This window comes from Theropithecus gelada, chromosome 3, assembly GCF_003255815.1.
Source record: "Theropithecus gelada isolate Dixy chromosome 3, Tgel_1.0, whole genome shotgun sequence".
NCBI lineage: Eukaryota > Metazoa > Chordata > Mammalia > Primates > Cercopithecidae > Theropithecus > Theropithecus gelada.
The window spans coordinates 170,505,423-170,531,759 of NC_037670.1; the positions used below are offsets into that span (position 1 = coordinate 170,505,423).

The 26,337-nt window shown below is 36.2% G+C and overlaps 1 protein-coding gene across 2 annotated transcripts in view; it reads left to right on the forward strand.

Moving 5' to 3' along the window:
• Positions 1-6,253: 6,253 nt before the first annotated feature.
• CNTNAP2 (contactin associated protein like 2) overlaps positions 6,254-26,337 on the forward strand; it is a 2,276,620-nt gene continuing 2,256,536 nt past the window's right edge. Inside the window, exon 1 of one of the 2 annotated variants that reach the window (XM_025380223.1) lies at positions 6,254-6,866. In XM_025380223.1, coding sequence (XP_025236008.1) covers positions 6,770-6,866 — 97 coding nt within the window. In that variant the 5' untranslated portion in view covers positions 6,254-6,769. The remainder of the gene's footprint in view (positions 6,867-26,337) is intronic. The other variant, XM_025380224.1, reaches the window with a different exon arrangement.

The following is a 26,337-nucleotide window of genomic DNA, read 5'->3' on the forward strand; positions in this document are numbered from 1 at the left end:
TTCTTCCAAATATATTTTGTCTATCACCACCCTAATTCAATCTTCCTTTTTATTCCACTGAATTGCTGAATTTTTTCTAGAATGTGACAGTTGAGACAAACTTGTTTGTTAAATGTCTAAATCCATCTTTTACCCCAAATAAAACAACTCTGCATCCTTCCCATGGCTGTCTACACAAGATTCATTATCATCAGTCTCACGCTATTTTGAAAGTTTGAGGATTTTATAGGTTTTCTTAGAAACCAAATGAAGTACCATACATATGTGTCAACATTAAGTAGATTTGGAGCATTTCACAATATTTCTCTAGTTCCACTTAGACCAAAGATGATTGTCTGTATCAGCTACTGCCTTTTTTTCTTTCCGTAGTCCTCACAAATCATTTTTAATTTTATTTACATCTGTTCTTTACATACAAGCTCATCTCCTCTTAAGTACCTGAATAAAGTATCACAATACCTCTCCCTCATTATTTAGAACCAGATAATATCCCAGGGCTGGAATCCAATGGTCATGACTATCGTTTTCATTTGCTATTTCAATACGCACCTCTGTATTCACTTACTACCAAAAAGATTTGACAGGCCCCATTCCAAGAGGAAGTCACAGACACAGACATAACCCTCCAGTTCAAGTCATTTCTATCTCTAATCCAAATCAAAGAAATTGTATTTGGAATGAAGGCTGTTGCCCAATTCTTCATGGAATTTCATCCATCTCCTCTTCTATGCTCTCACTCACCCTCGTTCCCTGGGATGAAATCATATTCACTCTTGATGTTTATTAACCCAAATATTTTCTGTGGACTTACTGATCTCCTATTTGGGAGTAAATTCTACCCAATTCCCTGTGGTCTAAAATGTATAATCATGACATCACTAGAAGGATAAAAGTTTAAATAACTTGTCTGACAAGAAAAGTCCACATAAAACTTCACATAATCTTCTTTTAAAGTAGTAATAGCATACATCTCTAAATTCAGACTAAGGTACTTTCCACAGCCTAGCTACTCATATCACAAATTTTACACAAAAGTCAGCAAAATCTACATTGGCCTATGTGATTCAGACACATTACTCAATTCTATCAAATCAAATTATCTGTGTTATAAAATCTAAAGGTCTTCAAGCCCTTGCCCATAAGACTGTGCTTCATAAATGTACTCAACAGTCTTCCTATTATAGTTTAGTATTTTGCATTAAAACAAATCTTTGATGATAAATTGCAAACTGTGAGCTGGTTATACTGTAACAAGTCCTAGTTCCTAAAGCCTGCTGTAGGCAGTCTACTTTGGGTAGATGTAGTGATTAGACCAACTACCATCCAACTTAATCCTGGATTTTTCAGGAAACAATCCACTCATAAAATTGAATATTTCAGCAGCAACCACTTCTGGAATTGCAATTCTGAGAGCCTAACTGCCTCTCTGTAACCAGCCTATAACACTGAAAGGCCTTTTTCTCCCCTCTCCTTCATCTCCTGAAACTATTGCTCTAGGAAATGGATCCTCTTTGTTGCTTAGACAATCTATATGTCTACTCTCAATGGAGTAGTAATACTTTAATGTTTAGAATAATTTTAAACACTCTATTTTTCTCTCTTTTCATTGAAATAAAGGTAATTTTCAAAATCTTAACAAGTGATCTTTGTTGGAAAATATATACCTCAATTCACAAGCCCCACACCTTGCCTTATATTTCTATAGACCGTATGTTCTCATAGTTCTTTCAAATTCCAAATGCATTTCCAAAATTTTATCCCAATATGCATTTTATTTTTTCACGCTGCTTTCACATTAATACATAAATTGATCTTAATGTTCAGACAATTTGAAATAACTTCTCATTGACAGATTTTTTAATCCAGAAAAAAATCTAAATGATTTTGCAATATGCATATATTGAGGGATAAATTTAAGATTCTAGAACTTCAGTTTAGAACTTTGAGGTATATTAATTTATCTGGTTAATAATAGTACCAGTAGTTACTCTGTAGAGAACACTTTCTGTGCCCAGTATAATATATAAATTATGTTTAATTCTCCAAATAATCAAATTTTATGGGTATAAATACTACTCTGATCTTATAGGTGAGAAAATGAAAGCATTCAGCGTGTGGGTAAGGTTTGTAAGCCAATACACAAATCCCAGAGACCAGGCTCAATTCCCACTCTAACTTGCTTCCTGAATGACCGTCTGGTTCTTCCTAATTTCTATGTGATTACGACACTCAAAAGAAATTCACTTAATATCTCGGTGACAGAGCTGGGCTGTGACCCCCACCTCACCTCGCAAAACATGAAGAATGCAATAAACATTAAGGTCAAGTTTTATATTCTAAATACACAAATTAGTTTCACCATTTTTCCTCCCAGTTTCTTATAGTAATTGAAAATATGTTTAGTAGTGCATTAAGACCACACTTTGCTGTCTTTACCTTTCCTACTAACATTAAACAGCCGAAACATGAATTGTTTCTTCACCAATGTATTCAAGGTGTTTAGTCCAAATAACACTAAGTGTCATGCATTTCCCTGAGACCTTCAAAATAAAGTGAAATTTTGGAAGGCCCTTTGAGTTTACGCATCTTCCTGATTATGGCATTCTAATTGATACTTGATTGTGATGTGAAGTATCTCACAGTGCCCAGGGACAATTATCAGGGCCAAAGGCTCAAAATCCAGGTAGATTTTTCTGCTCGCCAGAGGTTTTACTATGGGACTCTACTTCATCCTGTTCATGCTCACTAAAGAATAACATTCCAGACATCTTGTATATTTTCAGAGAAGCAGGTGCTAAAGCCTTCTTACAGGGTGCAATCAGACTGGCAAATATATCTACTCTAATTTGACCGACTTTTCAGCAGGCATTCACTGATTTCTGGGCATAGTTGGACAGCTTCCTTTACAGAAGGAAATTCTACTCCTAGGCACTCACCTAGATATATACCATTTTTTTTAACCTATTGAAAATTCCTGAATTTTTCCGGTGCTTCATGCAATTCAAAGTGTTAAGACTGAAATATTTTGACTCCTTTTTTCACTTAAGTTCCAAAATTTGGGCAGACTTTTGAGATAATTTACCTTGTGGCAGACTATTTACAGAACTCTGAAATAATAATGATGATTGTGATAACAATATTTTTAATATTTGTTGAGGATATCAATTTTAAGAATGTATTAAGATATTGGGAAAAATAGCCAGTCAAGATTTACTTGAATCAATGTTAACATAAAGAAGATATGGACTTATTTTGGTCCCTTTATCCAACCACTCACCACCAATGTAATATCTGTCTTGGTCATAGGCATAATTTCTATGTAGCATAATGCCAAACCCAATAATAGTAGCTACTCAATTAATATTGGGGATGCAGACAAAGAATGCATGTACTGCTAATGAAGCCACTACTCATGGGATCAAGCTAACATTTTAAAAAAATCTATTGATGTAAAGAGGATGTGAGCAGTGGGAGAGAGAAAATGTCTATTCTTTTCTTATTTTCCATTACTCTACTTCCAAAATAATGCAAATTGCCCACTGTCTTTTCTGGTCATGCTGTGTGTTTGGGGGAGGTGGGGCTGGGAGGGATGGGTGGATTTGTGTGTGTGTATGTTTGGTCCACTTAGTTTTACTACTTTCAAGCTTTAACTGACTTTACTTCCAACTAAGGAGACATATGTTCAAATCATTATTAGCTGTCTTCAATTATTTGCAAATGTCAATGTAATATAGATATCAATAATGAATTCACTCTCAGAAACAAGAAATTCCATGCTTATCATATCTAATAAACACCTGGTTGGACTGTTGTAAGTCCATTTATTGGATTACCAGTTTTGCTGGACCGTGTAGTTTGACCAGAACAAACAGGCTTACTAATTCCTACCTTCTCACTAAAAGTCATAGTGATAACTGAAGGAAGAAGCAGCTTAACTCTAAATTCTAATTCTAATAATGGTGAAAATATAAACTCTAATGGAGTTGGATAGGAAGAACATAGCATTATACTCTAGGGAATCTCTGATCTGGCAACAATTAAAGTCTTATGACTTTAAGTATTTTGAGTTCCAGATGTCCATATCTAATTAACACAAATTGAAGAAAGAGGCAGTTTTGCTACAAATGATGTGACATAATTTTCAAACCTGACAAAGTGCATTGAAAACAGATTAAAGCAGGCTCTTAGCTCATACTGGCATGAAATAAGACCATTCTATATGGCACAGAGGTGGTGTAGGTATTTATATGTGTCATTAAATTGAGTTTTGTTGTTTCTCATTAGGAGAAATGACTACAAACTGAACAGAATGCTTTTTGGAGAAGAATACACCCTCAGGTATATCATTTTCTGTTACAAAATAATTAAATAGATGTCTATTGCATGTCTTTTAGTTTGGTACTCTGGGAAATAGAATTGTTTCAGATCTGCTTGAGATATCCATGGAATAGCATTCACTGAGTTACTGAAATGGTAATACTTTCAATCGTTGCCTTTTTTCTTCTATTGAAAATACTTTAATGCTATGTTAGTGGAGATTAGTGTGATAGTTAAAATGGAGAGGCATAGTTAAATAATAGACTGTTCTGAAAAGTTATGCTTTCTGACAGTATTTTTTCCTATGACTTGTTTCTTTGAGCTCTTAGAAATGGCTGATGGCAGTTCTTTACTGGAGTGTTTTGGCAAGTGGTCATTGACTTTTGACAGTCTGTGGTAATTCAAATAGCAAAGGGACATTTTATAATCCATAAGGATGCATTTGCTGTATTATTTTACAGGAGGAGGATTTTATAGAATCAGGAGGCAGTTTACCTCCCGTTAGTCATCTGTGTGTTTCTTCATTTTCCATATTGTATCCAATCTGCACTTTCTTACTAGGAGAAAGCATCCTTTTAAATTAACAAGAAACAAAGATCAAATAAAAAGTGCTGAATCAGTCCCATTAGCACCATATTAATTACGCAGTGAATACACAGTACTATATACAGTAGAACTTTCTAAGACCAAACAATGACGTTTAAAACTCAGTTTATTCCAGGAGTAGGCAAGTCTCCATAAATTTTCTATTTACCTTTAAAGGCAAATGCTTATTCATTGCATAACATTGAAAGACATGGTTACTCCTACTTAGTCCTCCACAAACATCATTAGATATTTAGATGACCAATAATTTTTAATTGTGTCAGTAAAGTCAGTGGAATGCTTGGCTCCACAGAGACATAAGAATTCAAATACTTTAAGTAGACTAGATGGAAGAAAAACATGTGGAGTGTAGAGTGTGAAGAGCTGTGAGCTGGGAGAAGAGCTTGATAATTATTATTAAAATTATCTAAATGTGAATAGAAAATCTAGGTCTCTCTAAACATTCTTAATTCTTAGTGCTTGCAATGCCTCAGGTACCTTGAAGTAGTTACCCATATGCCTGCGTATGTATTTCCGTTTTGTGTTTGTGTTTGTGTGCTTGTTTGCCTTAGTGTAGTTTCTCCTGGCAGCAGCGTGTGTTTGGTGTACGTGTGCATATGTATGAGTATGAATTAATTACGTATCGAAAACATGTGCATTAACGGCATCTGCAGTCCTCTCTCGCTGCTCCAGTCGGTCAGGATGTTTAGCACCATCACTTGGTGTTAGGACCACTCGGAAGACCTGACTGTCGGACGCCTGATTGTGGTTCCCGGGGGGCCGGAGCTCCAGGAGCCTGTACCATCTCTATCTGAAGGGGAGGAGAGAAGGAAAAGAGAAGGCATCCGAGAGAGGGTGTTCTCCTTCTTGCAGCCGGGTGGGGAGCAGCCAGGTTTGGAGCAGGGTTCTAGGATTACACGGCAAATCCCCAACTTCAGCACCGCGGACAGCATCACCTCCCGCCAAGGGAGACGCGCGCGCCTCCTTCCTTCGCCCCCGCCCCAGCTGATGGGCCCGGGCCGGTCGGCTCAGTCTCCCTTTTGCTTTCAAACGAGGCCAGGGCAGGGCAGAAGGGTTTTGACAGCCAGAGGGGTACGGTAAGGAGGAGGAAGAGGAGGAGGAGGCGGAGGCGGAGGAGGAGCCGAGGAGGGGACCGAAAAGGGAAGAGAAGGGAGGGCTTCCCTCCGCCTCGCTCGCCGCCCGGGCTCGCAGGCGCTGGCGGCGGCGGCGTCTCCTGCTCTCCGCCGCCGTTGCCGCTGCTCGCGCTCCGCCGTTCGGGAGATGCTTCCCCGCGCCGCGCAGCGCTGAGGCCGTGCGTGCGCCCCGGCTGCGCTGCGCGCTCCCCACATACACAAGCTCTCCATGTGAGCTGACGGGCGACTGGAAAGCCCCCGAGTCACGCTGCCCGGCGGCGGAGGGAGCGCTCTCCCGCAGTGGCAACAGCAGCACCACCGTCCCCGTCGCTCTGCCTTCCTCTTCTGCAGCCTCCGCTCTTCTGATTACCCCCCGCCCCCGTCCTTTGGTGATTTTTTTTTTTTTTCGAGGAGAGGGCGGGGTAGGTGTCCGTCCCCTCCCCTCTTCCCCCTCCTTTGCCTTCTTGGTTTGAATTTCCTCCCCCGGCATTGCACTGGCAAACAGTGCAAGAGGCAATACCCGCACGGAGGGAGAACGAAGGCTGAGACACCCCTGCTGCTCCAAACCCAGAAGAACTGGAGCCTGGAGGCGGGTGAGGGGAGAAGAGGAAGCGGGAGGGGCTTGGCTTCCTCGCGTATTTGAGGACAGCCCATCTCCCTTCAAGAACCCTACGGAGAGACAGACTGCATCTCCGCAGCGAGCTCTTGGAGCGCCGCCGGCCGGGAGGCGAAGGATGCTGGCGGCTCCGCGCGCCGGCTGCGGGGCAGTGCTCCTGCTGTGGATTGTCAGCAGCTGCCTCTGCAGAGCCTGGACGGCTCCCTCCACGTCCCGTAAGTAGCCGTCTCCTCGCTCTGCGCTGGAGCAGTTTCAGTGCGGCATTGATGTTTGGTACCAGGGTATCAACTCCGAAGTACATCGCAGTGCTCGCACCCTGATATGTGTGTGTCTCCGCTGTCACACACTTGCAGCCACTGCAGTAGACAAACTCGAAACCCAGCGTTTCTGTTTTGGAAGAGCCAGGGTTGTGACGCTGGTGATGTTTCTGGAAAGTTGTTCCTGGTCTTGGTGATCGGTTGGCAAGAGCTTGGCTAGAGAGACTGGTGTAGATGGCAGCTTCTTAGGAGTTGTTTGTGCAGGGAGTGTTAACTGCATTAGGGTTAGGCAGGTCAGTGAATGAAAAGTGAAGACCATGGCAAAACCAAGTTTCTTATTTTTATTTATGGTTATAACTTAATGAGCACGGGGTTGAGGTTAACAAGAGGAGCATATTTTAAACAGTTTGGGCACCTATAGAGCCTCTTTAGCCTCTCCCGTCCCCTTAAAAAGTTAATGCCCATTTAGTACTTGCTTATTAAAATGGAAGGCAGTGAAATTGTAACTGAAATTGCTTTAATTCTTTGATACGTTGATATCATGGATATGACTGATGCAGTACGGGACTTGGGACACTCAGTGCAAAGCGTCGTTAATGTAGTAATAAGCAGATTCTTAATAGAGTTTTCAGGAAAATAATTCTATTCAATATGTATGTCTCTGCATTTTAATCAACTGTGTGCGTGTGCGTGTGTGTGTGTGTGTGTTTAAGACTGCCCATATTTTCACGAGGTTTAGAAAGAAATGGAAGATTCTGGCCCATTTTCTGCATTCCTTTAGAAGTGCATACTGTGCATGTAGAGAGGAAATGCGTGATTGTTCCTTTGGTTCAGAAAGAGTTAAACACTAGAAAGACTGCCTATAGGAATATTCGGATAATATTCATAAGTGCATACTTGTTTCTTAGAATGAGTAAGTTGGTAAAGAATTATCATGGAGATTTCAGCGTTTAAAAGGAAGTTGTTTTTTTTTTCTTTTCTTTCTTTTTTTTTTTTTGTCCATTTAGGAAAAAAAAAGTTTAATATTTTCCAGAATTCGTCATATGTGAAGTAGTCTTCTCTTTGTTTATAAGATTTTGGGATATATTAATACATCTTTGTTAATAGTGTTCTTATTGTGTTGGTAAATATCAACAGGAATAGCATTGAAAAGGGACATTTTAAGTTGCAATAAGGAATCTACTATATAGTATCCTGTGATGAGTCAGTATTACTGTTTTGACGTATCTTCGTAAGTACAGTATTAGCTTTTCTTTTCTCACAATATTTAAAGATAAGGAGAAAAACTAACTGGCAATCTAAGTTTGTAATGAACTTGAAAACATTGTATAGCATTATTTATAACACAAGTTAAATCACAAAGAGTTAAATATTATTAATATTTATGTCAATTTTATAAATTTAAACAGAAATTATGGGGATATAATGCTTGCTGTTGATATTTACACAAATATGTAACTCTATCATTGGGAAACTAGTTTGATGAAATTGTTTCTGTTTCAAGGTCTGGTTATATAGAATTTCCTGCCACTTTTCCTGGAAAATAAACTGCTTATATGTTAAATGTCTTCTATTCAGTGATTGAAGGTCCTCATATCCAGGGTTTTTCCTGGGTTCCGTGTTTCATCACTCTGTATACTTTAATTATGATGGGTCCATCTGAAACATTTGCCATGTGTAGCAAACGGAACACTGGCAGCCATTGGGTTAATGCATTTTAAGATAGAAAAAGTTGTTATTTCAGAAATGTTTTCTGAGTTTTTAACTTTTTAGTTAGAATTCGAAGACAGAGAACATAGAAACAATTACTTTTAAGATAGTTAATAGTTACGGCCATTAAGATTTTTTATTAACTTGGCTTTTATTCTCTATTGTTTAAAAATGTATAATGGCTTAATTAAGGTGGCTTTTTATTTCGTTTGAATTTAAACTGTGTGACCAAAATGCAAAGTTGCACTATATCCTGGAAATGAATTAGATAATAAGGATGCTACAGAACTTTATTGATTAGAATGAGCTTCATGGATTCATTACTTTAAATATCAATTGTACTTTACATTAATGAACATGTTTATTTACTTTATATGTAGCTCTGAAGGAAAATACGGTAGTTATATTCTTAATACCAAAAACATTCAAGGGAGAAAAAGATGGAAACTACATGAATCTAAGATAATGAGCAACTCAACCAGGAGAGGTCATCACAAGACAAAAAGTAGCATGAAAATCTAGAGCTATCATTTTTCTTTGGTACACATTTTTAAAATGTAATGAGTATGCTAAAACTTTCTGTTCCTAAATACCTTTTTAATATGAGGGACAGAAGATATTTATTTCACAACAAATGCATTTCAAATATGTATTTGCTTATGACTTACTTCTTTTTCTCTGTCGACACACATATAAAAGCTGTTAATACTATGTGTTGTACAAGCAGACTAGAATAAACTTGAAAACAAAGCTCATCACTATGGTTATGTAAAAATATATTCTAATTTCTTTGCAGATAGTGAAAATGAACTGCTGCTGAGCTGATGGAACGAATCGTGTATCTTCCCTTCCTGTAAATGTAGATACACGGTACACACGTGGGAAGTTTAAAGAAAATCTTTTACTCTTAGGGAGTTGCATTTATTTGAACATATTATAAAGATCCTGATCGTGCAGTTCTAAATGATTAGGAGTTCAAGCTAGCGTTTAATAAATTCACTTTTTAGAGTTAACTGAATTTTCACTGAGATAAATGATCTCTCATAAAGGCTAATTTACATCATTTCGTAGAACTATTAACCTATGATTTCATGACCATCACATTTGGGAAATGTGTTTTGAATTGATTCAAATATTCTCTAACAAATATGATTTTATACATGTGTATATATACACACATTCATATATGTTTGTATAAATATATATGTATTTGTATGTATATATTTGATAAAAACATTTGAATACATGTTATAAAGTACATAGATACATATTTAATATATCACATATATTATATTGTAATATTATATGTAAAAATGTGCATATTTATATATTTTCTAAAACACCATTCAAGGGATTTAAATTGTTTACAAGTTTACAGAGAGGTCTTTTCCAGTGCAATTATTTTAAGTAACTAATGCAACAACATTAAGCAATAGTATATTAGTCTATTTTCTCTTCCTCAATTCATATACATCTCCCCAAATGGTATATTTTAAATGTAAAATATGAAAATGCATATAAAAACAAATACTGCTGGTTTATAGAGACCTTGAACATAGTAATGAATTTGTCTTAATAAAAACAATTTAAACTTAAAAGGAGCTTTAGGCAAGCAAAATTCATTGGTTGATAGAGTGTAGTACATTATTTACTTAACACAAACCAATAATATTGTTATTAACGAATTGGAGAGAAATATATAATCTCGATTTTATTATAGGCACAGATATTCAGGAAATGAGAATCATTGCTCAAATTTTACTCTTTACCATCGATATATGGCAAAATTGGGTAAAAAAATTAATCCACAAATTTAATTTAGGTCTTATTAACCTTTATGCAGTTATAAACCTGCAACATATGATTTTAGATGATATCAAAGTTGTTTAGTACATATCATATTTTAAATCTTACAGTTATGTGCCCCATAATGACATTTCGGTTCAATGATGGACCACATGTATGATGGTGGTTCCATAAAATTATAATGGAGCTGTCATATAGAGGTGTGCCATTTTTCATCTTGTATATTATATTTTTACTGTATCTTTTCTATGTTTAGATATGATGAGATACACAAATAGGCATTGTGTTATAATTGCCTATAGTATTCAGTATAATAACATGCAGTACAGGTTTGTAGCCCAGAAGCAACAGCCCATACCATACAGTCTATGCTATGTGTGTAGGAGGCTATACTATCTAGGTTTGTGACTGTGTTCTCTATGATGTTGGCACAAGGACAAAATAGCCTAAGGATACATTTTTCAAAGTATATGCTTATTGTTAAGAAATGCATGATGATATATGTTTTTTTGTCTATTTTAAGTGGCAAAACCTTTCAAGTTGTATAATTTCTTTTAGATTTAATTCACTATTCCTTATTAGTAAATTCTTCTAGACAAAAACTTAATCAAATCTCTTAAAGTTTGCAGAAAGCTTCTTGTCTTGTGAATCTTTTTTATGATTGAAAGAAAAGAAATGTGACATGCCTACACTTGTCTTCTCTTTTTAAGAAGTAGATTTTTGTATTTGTTGTAAATGGTATACAGAAGAAGGAGAGATCTAGGCTCAGAAATTCTTAATTCAAATGTGCTTTTCTTTAAAATATTAAACATATGGAGATCCAACTTGGGCAAGTTGTCTGTTTAGTGACTGATGTCAGTGGGATGAAGAAATAAAACCTGTACTTTAAAGATTTTCCCGTATCTAGTCCCGATTTGAGAAGTGCTTTACTTTATCATTTTTTACTACTTGCAAAGTTATAAAACAGAGTATATAGTAATTTTAAGCCTCAAAACCAGTGTTGTGTGAAATAAAATAAAATTTTATATTTATATCTATACAAGTATCTGAAACTGGCTGTTTTCTGTTTCTAGAGAGATGCATATTTTAAGATAAGTAGTTATCAGAAACATAAGGTATATTTCTACAACCAACTAATATTGGGCTGCTGAATAAATTATATGCTTATTTTTGCCATTTTAATAAGTAAGAATAATGATGCAATCATTTGAATACAGCTGTTAATTTTCAAATGAAAGCCTTGAAAAGAATACTTGTAACAGAGCAATTCACTAAAACACTGGATTTTCCCATCTCCTGGGCTCTATAGAACCTATATGTTTTAGTTCTGAGCAGATAAGGATGTTGGAATGTGGAGGTGCTTCCTCTTTCTCCATCCTAACAGTTCCTTTTATGGAAAGAAAAGTCCATCTATCACACTCTTAGAGTCTATGTCTACAGTTCATTCATTCCTTCCTATGTTAGGTAGAGTTACTTATCTATTTGGTGACTATGGGAAAATTACCTAGATGTGCTTAGCTCAGCGCCTGCTTTCTCCTTCCAGGCTGCCTGCAGAAAGAATAGATTCTGCTGAACGATAGATAAAAGTAGGCTTTGCCTCTGCACTAATAGTGATAGCACGAAGAGACTTATGGTGTTTGGTTCTTCCTATGGCTTGAGACTCTGTTTAATTTTAGAAATAAGGTTAATGAATCCCACTGTATCACACATGTAAGCCGTATTCTTTTGTATCAGCAATACTTATATAAAGAATGTTATTTCCTCTCTGTGAGTTATTTTCTAATCTAGAACTCAGAGAAGGGACTGACATTTACTGTACTCACTAAAATCACAAATTGCCAACAATAAGATTGATATTAAACTAAATGAACATGAAATAATTTCTGCATAGTTTAGAAACCAGTAAAGAATAAGACTTGTTTTTTCTATTTGATATTGAGTTGAAGATTTGGCGTTATTCTGGTTAGGACTTCCAAACCCTCCCATTCATTCATTCATTCATTCATTCATATTCCTACCGAGTGCTATTAGTGGTATTATTTTATAGAGATGCTTAGAATACCATTTATTTATCTGTAGTAAATAACATCGTCACTTAAAATACAGCCTATTTACAAACTTTAGCCAGTACACATCCAATTTCATCCCATCCATGTAACTATTTAGTAAATTATATATACCTTTAGTTGGCTGTTACTTCATGATCCTTCTGTAAAATCATGAAGGTCAAATGTTTTAAACCAATTATTCTTTCCAACAAATAATTTGCACTTAGAAGACAAAGTTGATTCTTTCCTCAATTGTAAGTTTTGAAAAACATCTTCTTAAACTTTTCTTTAGTTCACTTTGGAGGCAGCTATTCATAATAACAGCTTGAAGTAACTGATTTTTTATGACACTGCAGATTTGAAAGCCTCCCCTGATAGTAGGAAATCTAGACACAAAGATGTGGTTGTTGGCTCTGAATTTGCTTGCTGAAGATCACATATTTTTGGTCTACTGTAAAAATGTTGAAAAAATACAGAGGAGCTCCTGGGGGCCATATTCTGTATTTACCTTATGATTTAGGTTTGCTTGAAATACCCTCATAAACATAAATAGTGATATATGCTTTAATGTTTTTATGTTTAGGAAAGAGGTGAGATTAGATCCTAAGAATACTTTTACCAGGAAAAATTCTCCAAACATATATAAGTTTTTCCTTACATTTTCTAGTACATTCACACCCTTCTTCATCTGCACTGGGATGGTGATTGGGAATGTGAATCATAGAAAATGGCAGGCAATAAAGGTGTGACCTGTATATGCACTGTCAGAGTCACTAAACCTGTGTTGTGTGGGACATCTAAGATGGAATCAAGTTATGTAAAGTTTAATTAAATTCAGCAAGGATTTGCTCACCTCTATGCATTAGATGTCATATTGAAATAGTATGTGAAAAGGAAAATCTTACCTGGACTCATAATTTTTATTTACTGTTATAATGTCATCTATGCTGTTCAATTATGGTATTATTTGAAAGGAATACATGGAAAAAATTAATATGCACAGTTTGCATTGTTAAAAAACAGTCTATTAAGTGGTGAAATACCATGATATGCCAAATAAAATAATACCTCTAAGAAAATTCTCTTAAAATTAAAAGTGCTTCTACTTTTAATAGCAAAGGCTTGAAACCAACCCAAATGCCCATCAATGATAGACTGGATAAATAAAATGTGACACGTCCACACCATAGAATACTATGCAGGCGTGAAAAAGGAGTTCATGTCCTTTGCAGGGACATGGATGAAGCTGGAAACCATCATTCTCAGCAAACTAGCACAGGCACAGAAAACCAAGCATTGCATGTTCTCACTCATAAGTGGGAGGTGAACGGTGAGAACACATGGGCACAGGGAGGGGAACATCACACACGGGGCCTGTTGGGGAGTGGAGGGCTACGGGAGGGATAGCATTGGGATAAATACCTATTGTAGATGAGGGGTTGATGGGTGCAGCAAACCACCATGGCACATGTATACATATGTAACAAACCTGCATGTTCTGCACATGTATCCCAGAACTTAAAGTAAAAAAAAAAAAAAAAAAAATTAAAGGTGTTTATTGTCACTTCTGTATCATAGACTCAAGTAGTTATTTTGAACTAGCAGAAAACACCTGTGGATTAAATTTTGTCACTGTTAACTCATTTTTCTAAGTAGTCGCCTCTTAATGGGAACCACATTATTAAGTAACATTGTAAGTACAGACTATGTGTGTATATATATTTTATTTATATATATATATATGTCTTTTTCAGACATTGAGCAAAAATTCATAAACAGAACTACATGAAAAAATTTCAGCCTAATTATGTCACATAGTGAAATTATAGCATATTTTATGGGTCTTATTTTTAAAATTTATTAAGTACATGTTAAATAATGGCCTGTGATGCATTAAATTGCTTAATTGCTAATAAATTCTAATTTAAAATGTAAATTTTTACATAGTGTATTTGAAACTTTTTTTGTTCAAATAAAAATATGTCTGGAAAATAAAATATGACTATCAGGTTTTTAGATTATGAGAATGATTATATTAGCTTAATGTTTTTAATGCCAACCAACAGAAGAACTCATGATTCAGTCATTTTTTTCTGTGTATTCATAACAACAATAACACAATGAGTTTGATGCCACCATCAATACTAATGTTAATAATTCATCATGGTATTTTATTCAGTGGATTTAAATATGACCATAGAATCTTTTTCCACACAATATGCCAGACAGCCATGTATAATCCCATCAGATTTGGTATTTAGAATAAAACTTTATTTTTTTACTCAACTTACATATAGTACCAAAACCAGCAGATTTTCAGCTAATAAAATGCACGTATGATTTAAATCACTTGGTTAATGTCCTCATACCTCAAGAATATGTTAAAACGTATGCTTAACTTATAGAAGAGATTTTTAATGGCAGTAATGACATTTCCAAAAATGAAATTTCATCATGCCTCATGCACTTCTGTAGTATATGTAAGTTTTATTTAAACACCTTAACATAAGCATTTAAGTTATTAAGTTATGACTAGTTAAAAGGAAATGATAGCACAGTTAATTGTGTTTTTTGTATGTCCACAGTACGGAATTAAGAATAACTATTTTATTGTGTCAGTTGACAAAAACAGTACTGTGTCAGAGATAAAAATGTGCCATGGTTGGGTATTAACATTGCTTCTACCATTAAGAACATAAACAAGGCCGGGCGCGGTGGCTCAAGCCTGTAATCCCAGCACTTTGGGAGGCCGAGACGGGCGGATCACGAGGTCAGGAGATCGAGACCATCCTGGCTAACACAGTGAAACCCCGTCTCTACTAAAAAATACAAAAAACTAGCCGGGCGAAGTGGCGGGCGCCTGTGGTCCCAGCTACTCGGGAGGCTGAGGCAGGAGAATGGCGTGAACCCGGGAGGCGGAGCTTGCAGTGAGCTGAGATCCGGCCACCGCACTCCAGCCTGGGCGACAGAGCCAGACTCAGTCTCAAAAAAAAAAAAAAAAAAAAAAAAAGAACATAAACAAAAACAACCTTATTCGGAGCTTCTAGATACCGAGGGGGTTATGTTTGTGGGATTGATTCCAAAGACAGGGATGCTTGATCAAAGAAGATGTATAGTTTTTGGTTAATAAATGCTGCCTGATTGAGTTCCACAAATTCTGCAACAATTTAAATTTTCGGCATCAATCAACCTTTTCTAGAACTCCAGGCAGCAGTACATATTATACTTATAAAATGTTCTGCTTGTATTACATAAATAGCTAATATTTGTTGTGTTGACTTCTTCTTAAATCTTTCTTCCCAGCCTTTCAAATCAGGCATTAGTCTTTATGTGTACTAGGTCATTTATTTCTTGTAACAGTGCTTCAGTTTGCAAACGAAAAAATCAGAGACACATGGAAAAGTAACTTACCTGGGCCACCAGCTTGGCCTATTCCCAGATCCTGTGCTCTTTACTGTGGCACAGCTGGCTGAGAGTGAAGTGCTGTCTCCGTGTTCACGTTCTCTAACTAAGAAGTTTCAGCTTGCATCTAGGCAACATTTTAAGGCTTGATTGCTTGTATATAAAGGAAAAAAACATATTGGCATAATGTTTCTATCTTATTGCTTACTTATTCCTTGATGACTTTGTTGTATGTTCTGGAGACTTAAAAATTACATTGGTAAACAATAAAGAAGTATATTTGAAACAAAGAGGGGAATGCAGCTCTTTCAATGGTAGCACATTAAATCAGAATATATAATATGTCATTTGTGTTCTTCTTCACAATAAGGTACTTTTACAATGTAGTTCTATCATTTCAGTACTATTGAAATACATGTAAGAGTCATGTAGTGAAAACATTTACTTAAAGCTCTGTAAAATATTCCTTAAAACGCTTTGTCAGGTATAAATAAAAGCTGTTTTAAAATCAGTTCTCAGGAAAGGTTGAAGCATGTATCTAAAACTGTAAATATGATTGCTATTACTAAAGTTAAAAGATGATCATTGTTTAATCTATAGGCACAGTTTTGAGTATTCATTTCATACAATAGCTAATCCATAAAGCTTTCTTTGAGAGTGCTGCTGAGAAAATAACTTTTCCTTTTGCTTTCATGGCAATGGGAAAATATTTGTCTTTAAAATATTTGCCAGTCCTAATGCTTAAATATTTCTTGTATCCATCCCTTGCTCTCCATCCCTATCACAGCTTCTATAGTTAAGATTTTCAGCATTTCCCTCCAGGCATTAATTTAGTAGCCTCCTGGTATGTCTCCCTGATTCTAATCTTTCCCCCTCTAGTTTGTCATCTATATCTATGCCAGAAATACTTTCCCAAAACACAAATCTTGTTATAGTACTACATTTCTCTAGTTCTTCCCTGTCTCTTAAATTTAGTCTCCTCCTAACCCAACACTTGCACTCTATAATCTAACCAACCATACTGAGATCTTTGCAGCTTCTCTAACACAACACGCTGTTTCGAATCATATTTCTCTTACGCCTTCTTACATTTTGTCCCCTCCTTTCACTTTTCCTGTTTTATCTATGCTGATTTAGAGGAAACTCACTGATGGTCCGAGCCTCAGAATCTTGGAGCAGATTGACGTATCACCACCTCCCTGTGGTAATTTGCTCTAATCACAAGTGAAATACTAATTCTTTGGTTTCTGGACTTAGAAGGAACACAGTGATGATAAATAATGAAAACCACCTCCAATCGTCTGATATTAAAGTGAGAAAGGCCGGGCGCGGTGGCTCAAGCCTGTAATCCCAGCACTTTGGGAGGCCGAGGCGGGCGGATCACGAGGTCAGGAGATCGAGACCATCCTGGCTAACATGGTGAAACCCCGTCTCTACTAAAAATACAAAAAACTAGCCGGGCGTGGTGGCGGGCGCCTGTAGTCCCAGCTACTCGGAGGCTGAGGCAGGAGAATGGCCTGAACCTGGGAGGCGGAGCTTGCAGTGAGCCGAGATCGCGCCACTGCACTCCAGCCTGGGTGACACAGCGCGAGACTCCGTCTCAAAAAAAAAAAAATAAAATAAAATAAAATAAAATAAATAAATAAATAAATAAATAAAGTGAGAAATTACCCCGAAGTGTCAACAACAGAAGGAAGGCGAGAAATATATTTTAAAAGAAAAAACCACAAATATTTTCCTCATTTGATAAGTAAATGTGTATCTATCAAAAGGGAAATTTGAAACCATGCTATGAAAGCTTACGACTTCTGCAACCTTTTTCTACAGGATTTTATTTTAAAAGATTTTCTGTGCTTTTCTTAAGCCACATGGCTGGTTACATGCCTTTAAACCAGAGCCTGACTGTCCTTTCCAGAAGCTATTATCTAAAGAATTATTTGTTATCTGCATGTAAATTAAAGACATGTGTCAACAAAATAATTATTGCACCTAACAAGTACTTTAAATGGAGTACTTAAGATGTCACCAAATTTTCTAAATGATAGCCGTAGCTTCCGAAAAACTTGATAATTATATATATTTAGTGTGTAATAATCCAGCAGATGAGTTGATATTGTTGAAGTTGTTATGAAATGTCAATGAATTTCATTTCCATTTTTAATATGACAAAAATATAATTTCGTAATTACAAAAATAGGTACTTCTATTCTATTTGTTTATATTTTAAATTCTCTCTTCATCCTTACCTTTGCAGCTTAGTACACACTTCTCAACCATTTCAAAGTCGGCCAGTCTAGCTAAGCCTGTTTCAAATTTTATATTCTTCACAATGATCCCTGCAGTGGATGCCTACTAAAAACACAATAAGGACTCTTTTCTGTTCGTCCGCAATCTGCATGAGCAGAGCCTCTACTTTTTCCCTTAGGGTGATAGATATTAGGGAATGGTTGTATTAAAGGAACTAGACTTTACTAAACATGTTTCATCATACTAGGCACTGTACTGGTTGCATTATACCATTACATGAAATTAGCCCAAATACTTTTCTACTGTAATATTCAAAGTATAAGGATGCTCAAACATTTTAAAGCTCACTGGTTCCATTTTTATACAGTTCTTACTTTCATCAAGTTCTTCCCTTACATTGACACAGATTTACAGTCCCATAAATTCCAGCTGGCAGTTCTAGTTGGGCTTCTCATATAATAAAAGCTTAATATTTACCAAATATTCTACTGCTGTAAAATACTTGAAGACAGACATCACAGAATCTAATTAAATATAATTTAATACTTGGTCACTACTACTTTTATAGATACCTAACTAATACCTTGAAGACAAACACGTTCCTTAAGATAAAACGCTGTGATTTATATTTACTTATATCCTCCAAATTACCCAGATATTTCCAGGTACACAACCAGTGTTAAATCCTGGTATTACAGAAAAAAAGTCGCCTTAAAACTGACATGTCTGTATAAGTCAAAACCAAAAATGAAACAAAGAAATATTTAAGGGAACTGTTGTTTAAAAGTAATAGGACAATTCCAGTTATTTTAAAGGATAGTTTATACTTATTTGCCCAATGTGAAATAAAACATTTTTAAATCTTAATTTATTATCTACTCTTTGCCCAAAGTATATTAGAAAAGTATTACTGCAATTTGAGTAGTCTTCATGTTGTGAGAAAATAGGTAATTATTATAGGCAATAATCAGGCATTTTAGTTTTACAAAGACTGTATAATCACCGCACATATAAATTTTTGGAATTTAAAATGTGTTGTTGGCAAAATTAGAATCCTGTATCTACTTTCAAAGAGAGATTTCAGAATATTGCAAATAAAAATGACATTGTTTCTTTTATCAAACTGGCATCAATAGGACCTTTTTTTCAAAAAAGCTTTTAGATCTGCTATTTGTTCATTTATATGTGTGTAATTACAGTATTTAGAGGATCTCTCATACTGTGCTTGTTTCCACATATGGATTTCAGAGGACACAGTCTCAGGTGGTGGAGCTAGAGACAAACCATGCCAGCTACTCAAGCACTTCCTTCCTGGATTTGTGCTCCTTAAGAAATGGGTCAAGAGGGACTACTCAGAAACATGCATTGAGCATCAGCTTGTTTTGGAACGATTAATCATCTAGGCCTGGAACTAAAAGTATCTTCCAATTATTTTGTTTATTATCCACTTTATCAGCTTCCACATAACACATTCAGTTTTCTAAATTTTAGTTTAAAAATTGCCATTTAATTCTATGCTTCTATGAAGTCACATATCCTACTTACGCTTTCTAAATTTCAAAATTATTTGCACTGTCCATTTTCTAATCTTTTATCTTAATAACGGACCTTAAATTTCTCTTTTATTGAATAGGTATGACAAAATAGAAATTGAAATTATTGAATCATTCCAGTTAGTCCAGAGGTAAGGTCATCAGTGAGTGATGAAGGAATCCCTTTCTATTATAACATGTTAGCTAAAACCTAAAGAAAAAGCCAAGCAAACAGCAGGAAAAGACTGTTCCAAGAAAACGAGGACAACTTCACAATTCCAACACTGGCCAAGTTTGGAAGTCACTTTGATGAGGAGATATTTAGTGGTTTTGGAATTAGTCTTCTGTTAAACATGTAATGAAAAGAAAATTTTGAAAGAGTAAATTATCCCGCTTAATTGTCTATCAGCAAATAGAAAAGAAATTTTCACTGGTTAGAAATGTAGGCAGTCGGTCTGGATCCAGTGGCTCATGCCTGTAATCTAGCACTTTGGGAGGCCGAGGTGGGCGGATTGCCTGAGGCCAGGAGTTCGAGACCAGCCTGGCCAACATAGTGATACCCCATCTCTACTAAAATTACAATTAGCAGAGCATGGTGGTGTGTGTCTATAGTCCCGGCTAGTTTGGAGGCTGAAGCAGGAGAATCGCTTGAGCCCAGCAGGTGGAGGTTGCAGTGGGCCGAGATCACGCCACTGCACTCCAGCCTGGGTGACAGTGTGAAACTCCATCTCCAAAACAAAAAACAAAAGAAAAAGAAAAAAAGAAAAAGTATAGGCAGTAAGCATTTCTTATCTTTAATAAGACAGAATAATATACATTTTACCAGTTTTATTAAACATAAGCATCATGAAAGCTGTATGATCCACAGATGCGCTTGACTGTCTGCCAAATTGTATATCTCAGGGGTCCCCAACCCCATGGGGTTCCTGTTAGGAACTGGGCCGCACAGCACGAGGTGAGCAGTGGCCTGGGGAATGAAGCTTCATTTGTATTTCCAGCTGCTCCCCATCGCTACCATTACCCTCTTAGCTCCACCTCCTGTCAGATCAGCGGCAGCATAAAATTCTTACAGAGTGTGAACTCTATTTTGCCGTTCGTGCTAGGGATCCAGGTTGCGTGTACCTTATGAGAATCTAATGCCGGATGATCTGTCACTGCATCCCATCACACCAGACGGGCTCATCCAGTTGCAGGGAAACAAACTCAGGGCTCCCACTGATTCTACGTTATGGTGGGTTGTATAATTATTTCATTACGTATTACAATGTATGTAATAATAATAGAAATAAAGGGTGCAATAAACGTAATGCACTTGAATCATCCTGGAAACATCCCCTCACCCCCTCCCAACCCCCAACCGCCATCTGTGGAAAAATTGTCTTCCACAAAACCAATCCCTGGTGCTAAAAATGATTGGGACTGCTGGGCTATCTAGAATGAAAAGCATATACATCGCTGTACATGGAATTCACTGCACAGATTTAGGTGTGGGGAGGGATAATTGTGGGGAGGTATAGTTTTTTTTTTTTTTGGTGTATTTTAAAGTATATTCAGTCTTAAAAGGATTTTGAAAAATTGTATCTGTTTCTATTTGGCCTCCTTTTGTTGTAGGTGTATGATTATGTAAACCAAAAACATTTGAAATGTACTTTAATTCAGCTTGAAATGTAAGATTTGATTAGGCCAACTTCATCAAAGCAAGCAAAAATTGGAATACTAGTATGCGTTTTATAAATGTATGCATGTATTTATTTATTGATCCATCATCGATTAGTTTAAAATATTAGGTATCTTCTCTATGGCAGGGTGCCCAACTCTCTTCATTATCTGTGGCAAGTTGTCTCCATCGTCCAAGCTAATCTCCATGTATGTAAGAAATAAATAGTCCTTTACTATGAATGGGTATCCTGTCCTATGAGCTCCTAAAATAAAGATTGCTGCAATCTAATGTTCTATAGCATTGCTGAAAATTATTTTTATAGTAATTACTTGCTGAAATGTATTGACATTGATTTGGTAAACGTATTAACGGTGTTTGAGAACAGTCTACATGTTCTTTGGGGAAAGTATTTTGCAGTGGTTATTAGCACACAGGCATTTGTCTCAGAATAGCTGGGGTCTGGTTGTTAGCTCTGTTCCTGGGTGACCTTGGACAAATTATCTAAACTTTTGAGACCCAGATTTCCAACATGCAAAATTGCAAAATAAAGGCAACTTATCAAAGGTTTGATGTAGGATTAAATACAGAATGTGCAGACACAGGCACACAATGGTAATCAATTTTAACGATTTTTATTTTTTGTTATTTTAAAATGAATTAAATATTTATTATACAGTTTCTATGGGTATAATACTAGAATAAGGTCTATAAAAAATCTTGAAAAATAATTTGTAATTGCGTCTTACAATTATTTCGGGAATGTATTTGGGAAGCTAGAAATTACAGTTTCGCAGAATTAGCAAAGATTAGACCAGCGTATTATCTAATGTCCACATAGTAACTCATGTAAATGGCCGAAAAAGAGATAAAAATATCATTCAAATACATTAAGAAAGACTTAATTGAAGGAAAGATGGCATATAAAATCTATGTTAATTGAATTTTTATATTTTCATATTATATGCAACAATATATGATATTGCTATATTTTACCAAAAGGCATGCTAGTTAACTAAAGTCACTTAATAGAAAAGTATACCCAAATATTATAAAACACGACAAAAATTATTAAATACTGCAAAATATCTACTTAATATAGATTATTTTACAGTGTAGTAGATATTCAATTACCTTACTCATGAATGTTTCTGAAAAGTGACATTTGCAAATTGGAGAGCTTTGTGAGCATGAAGAACACATCCAAATGCATAAATGTTTTTACCCTAACTTGTTGGCCATATGTGTAGATGATATAAAGCTTGCTTTTTGAAATGCCATGGAAAGTATAGAAAGAAATTAGACATTTATTTCTCACTTTTGAATTTGAGACTATCCAAATAATTAGAAAGCTGAGACATCCAACAGTGGAAATTATTTTAAATCCTTAAAAATACTGTTCAGATGTTTTGGAGGTTTGACTGAAACCAGGAGGTTTATAGACATTGTTTGCATTATTAAAGAAAACATTTGACTGTGGTAGGCTCTGGAGATTCCAAAAGCTTGGGATACAAGGTCTCTGTCCTAAGTGTTTTATAATCTCTAGAAAGGCAGAAAATATTTATAATTAGAAATTTATGTTAAGCAACTTTATGTGTAATAAAAACCTTGTGGTTTTCTTGCAAAGGTCTAGGCAAAATTAACAATAACCTTTTGTTACATAGATAATGAAGGCTTGAATTAGAAATGATAGGATCATTAAAAATGATGATGAAAATTGGTCACTGGAAAATTATATTCTGGGACGTATACTAAGGCCCTATTGATAAGTCATAGTGAATTCTAGTCATTCTATGTCCTGGGATTTAGGCAGAGCTCTCGAGCCTATCTGTGAGACCCATGACTGTGCCCTGCTTTGCAGCCAGCCTCAATTGGTGTCAGAGATTGGTAAGGTATTTGTATAACGTTTTATTTTTATTTTCATTTTTTTTTACAATTACAAAACTCCTGGAAATAGAGACTGAAAGGCTTAGGATAAAGTCAATTAACTTGGAAAACATTTGTCTTTTTCCCTCCTCAATTTTTGAATATTCTTTTCAGTAAAGGGAGAAGACATTACAATTTCATTTATAGGAAAAGAAAGAGAATGAAGATCAGCGCTCTGGTTTCTACCTCCGGGAAATGTTGAATAAATCTCAATATCTCTTGCCGTTTACTTTGCTCTGGTTTCCTCATTTACTCCTGTGCCCTTCTCTTAACTATTCCCATCAGCTAGGAAGATAGGCAAAGGTGAGGGAGAAAGACAGGGTTACACTAGGGAGAGAAAAAGCACTGGTCCAGGCATCTTCAAACACTAAATATTGGCAATAAGGAAAAATATCAGGACTGTTTTATATCAAATAATCCATTGTTCTTTCTCCCTGGACCCCAAGCACAAAGAAGTTAAACACTGCTTTTTATTTCAAAATTTATTATTTAATGCATTGACACAAAATGCATTTAAATCCAAAAGAAATTCAGGATAATTGAGCAATAGTCATTCCAAAATATCTTTCAATAAAAGTCTAATTTTTAACTGTAGACGAAAGACTGGCATTGTTAAACGAACCTTTCAGTGCTTTCGCATATAGTTATATTGCATGCCTGTGGTTTCCAGAAGTTTATATTAATTTTTATAGTTATATCATAGTTAATATGTGTTGCCTAAATAAATTTAATATGGAAAAAGGAACATTTGTTTTATTATGTGAAAAAATTATTTTGTTTGTGGATGATATTTTCTACATGAGATGTAGTTCAAGGGTTACTTAGAAATGTCACCACTGGCCAGGCACGGTGGCTTACACCTGTAATTCCAGGACTTTGGGAGGCCGAGGCAAGAGGATCGCTTGAGGCCAGAAGTTTGAGACCAGCCTGGACAACATAGCAAGACTTCCTCTCTACAAAGAAATATTTAAAAAGTAGCCAACTATGGTGGTGTGTGTTTGTTGTCCTAGCTACTCGAGAGGTTGAGGTGGAGGGATTGCATGAGCCCAGGAGTTCGAAGCTACAGTGAGTAATAATTGCACCACTACATTTCAGCCAGCTGAGATAACAGAGTGAGAGTCTGTTTCTTAATAATTTTTTAAAAAAGAATTTAGGTCAGTAGTAAAGTTTGTGATAATTCAATTATATTTAGGTTAGAGAATTTTGCTAATGAAAAAATAACTTTGATAATTTAACACATATGTATGTTATTGAAACAGCAAGCATTTTTAAGAGGCAATTTTCTAAATAACCTTTGTTTCAAAGTGTATTGTTTATTGCTGTGTTAGTTTGTTTTCACACTGCTATAAAGTAGTGCTAGAGACTGGGTAATTTATAAAGGAAAGAGTTGTAATTGACTCACAGTTCTGCACGGCTGGGGAGGCCTCAGACAACTTACAATCATGGCAGAAATCAAAGGGGAAGCAAAGGCATGTCTTACATGGTGGCAGATGAGAGAGAAGAGCATGAAGCAGGAGGAGCCCCACACTGAAGAAACAACCAGATCTTGTGAGAATTCACTCACTATCATGAGAACAGTGTAGGGGAACCATCCCTATGATCCAATCACCCCCAATCAAGTTTCACCCTTGGCACTTGGGGATTAAGAGGGTTACAATTCAAGAGGAGATTTGGGTGAATTCACAGAACCAAACCGTTATCAATCGCTGACTTTAAAGAAAATGAGTAATGTTCTTTCCAATTTTAACATACATTCACATAACGTTTTTTGAGAGTATAACTGTAACCCAATATTTACAATATATTTGTAGTTATTTTTTAATGTGAACAAAGGTAATATGACTCATATTCTTAAGAATTTAATTTTGGCATTATTGTGTTCTACTGTTTCAAAAGTTTGCTTATTTTAATAAGATTTCAATTATTTGTGTTGTTACATACATTGGGATAGATAGTGGCTGAAGTTTATCCTCTCATTTAATTTATTTTTCATCGTATAAATGTAAGGTGTGCAATATAATATTTTGATATCCAGAGTAAACCGATTACTAAAATCAGAATATTAATATATTATCTCCCACAGATTTTATTAAAGATGTATGCATTTATAAGCTGCCAACAAGTCCAAAGATTGTTTTAAAATGTACCTTTCATTCTTATTACTGTGCGACTTCCTGGGTTCCATGCCAATTGTTTGTGTTTAAGGAATGTAGTGTTATAATAAGATTGTTTCAGAACTTGAATAATATGCATCTTCAAATAGAAACTTACAGGTCTTGCTTTATAATTTGTAAACTTTCAGCATCGTTGCAGCTTAACTTTGCAAGATACACCAAAGGCTTAGGCTTCATCTAATTTGACATAAAATAAACAATAACCAGCAAGTACTAGATGATTATGCATCTGATATGGTTTGGCTCTGTGTCCCCAAACAAATCTCATCTTGAATTGTAATTTCCACGTGTGGAGGGAGGGAGGTCATTGGATTATGAGGGCGGTTCCCCCATGCTGTTCTCGTGATAGTGAGTGAGGCTCGGGAGATCCGATGGTGTTGAAAGTGGCCGTTGTTTTCCGTGCTGGAATTGAGTCTCTCCTGCCGCCTGGTGAAGAAGGTGTCTGCTTCGCCTTCCACCACGATTGTTAAGTTTCCTGAGGACTCCCCGGTTATGTGGAGCGGTGAGTCAATTAAACTTTCTTTGTTTATAAATTACCCAATCTCAGGTAGTTTATCTTTTTTTTTTTTAGACGGAGTCTCGCTCTGTCGCCCAGGCTGGAGTGCAGTGGCCGGATCTCAGCTCACCACAAGCTCCGCCTCCCGGGTTCCCGCCATTCTCCTGCCTCAGCCTCCGGAGTAGCTGGGACTACAGGTGCCCGCCACCTCGCCCGGCTAATTTTTGTTGTATTTTTTATTTTTTATTTTTTTTTTGAGACGGAGTCTCGCTCTGTCACCCAGGCTGGAGTGCGGTGGCCGGATCTCTGCTCACTGCAAGCTCCGCCTCCCGGGTTCCCGCCATTCTCCTGCCTCAGCCTCCCGAGTAGCTGGGACTACAGGCGCCCGCCACCTCGACCGGCTAGTTTTTTTGTATTTTTTGGTAGAGACG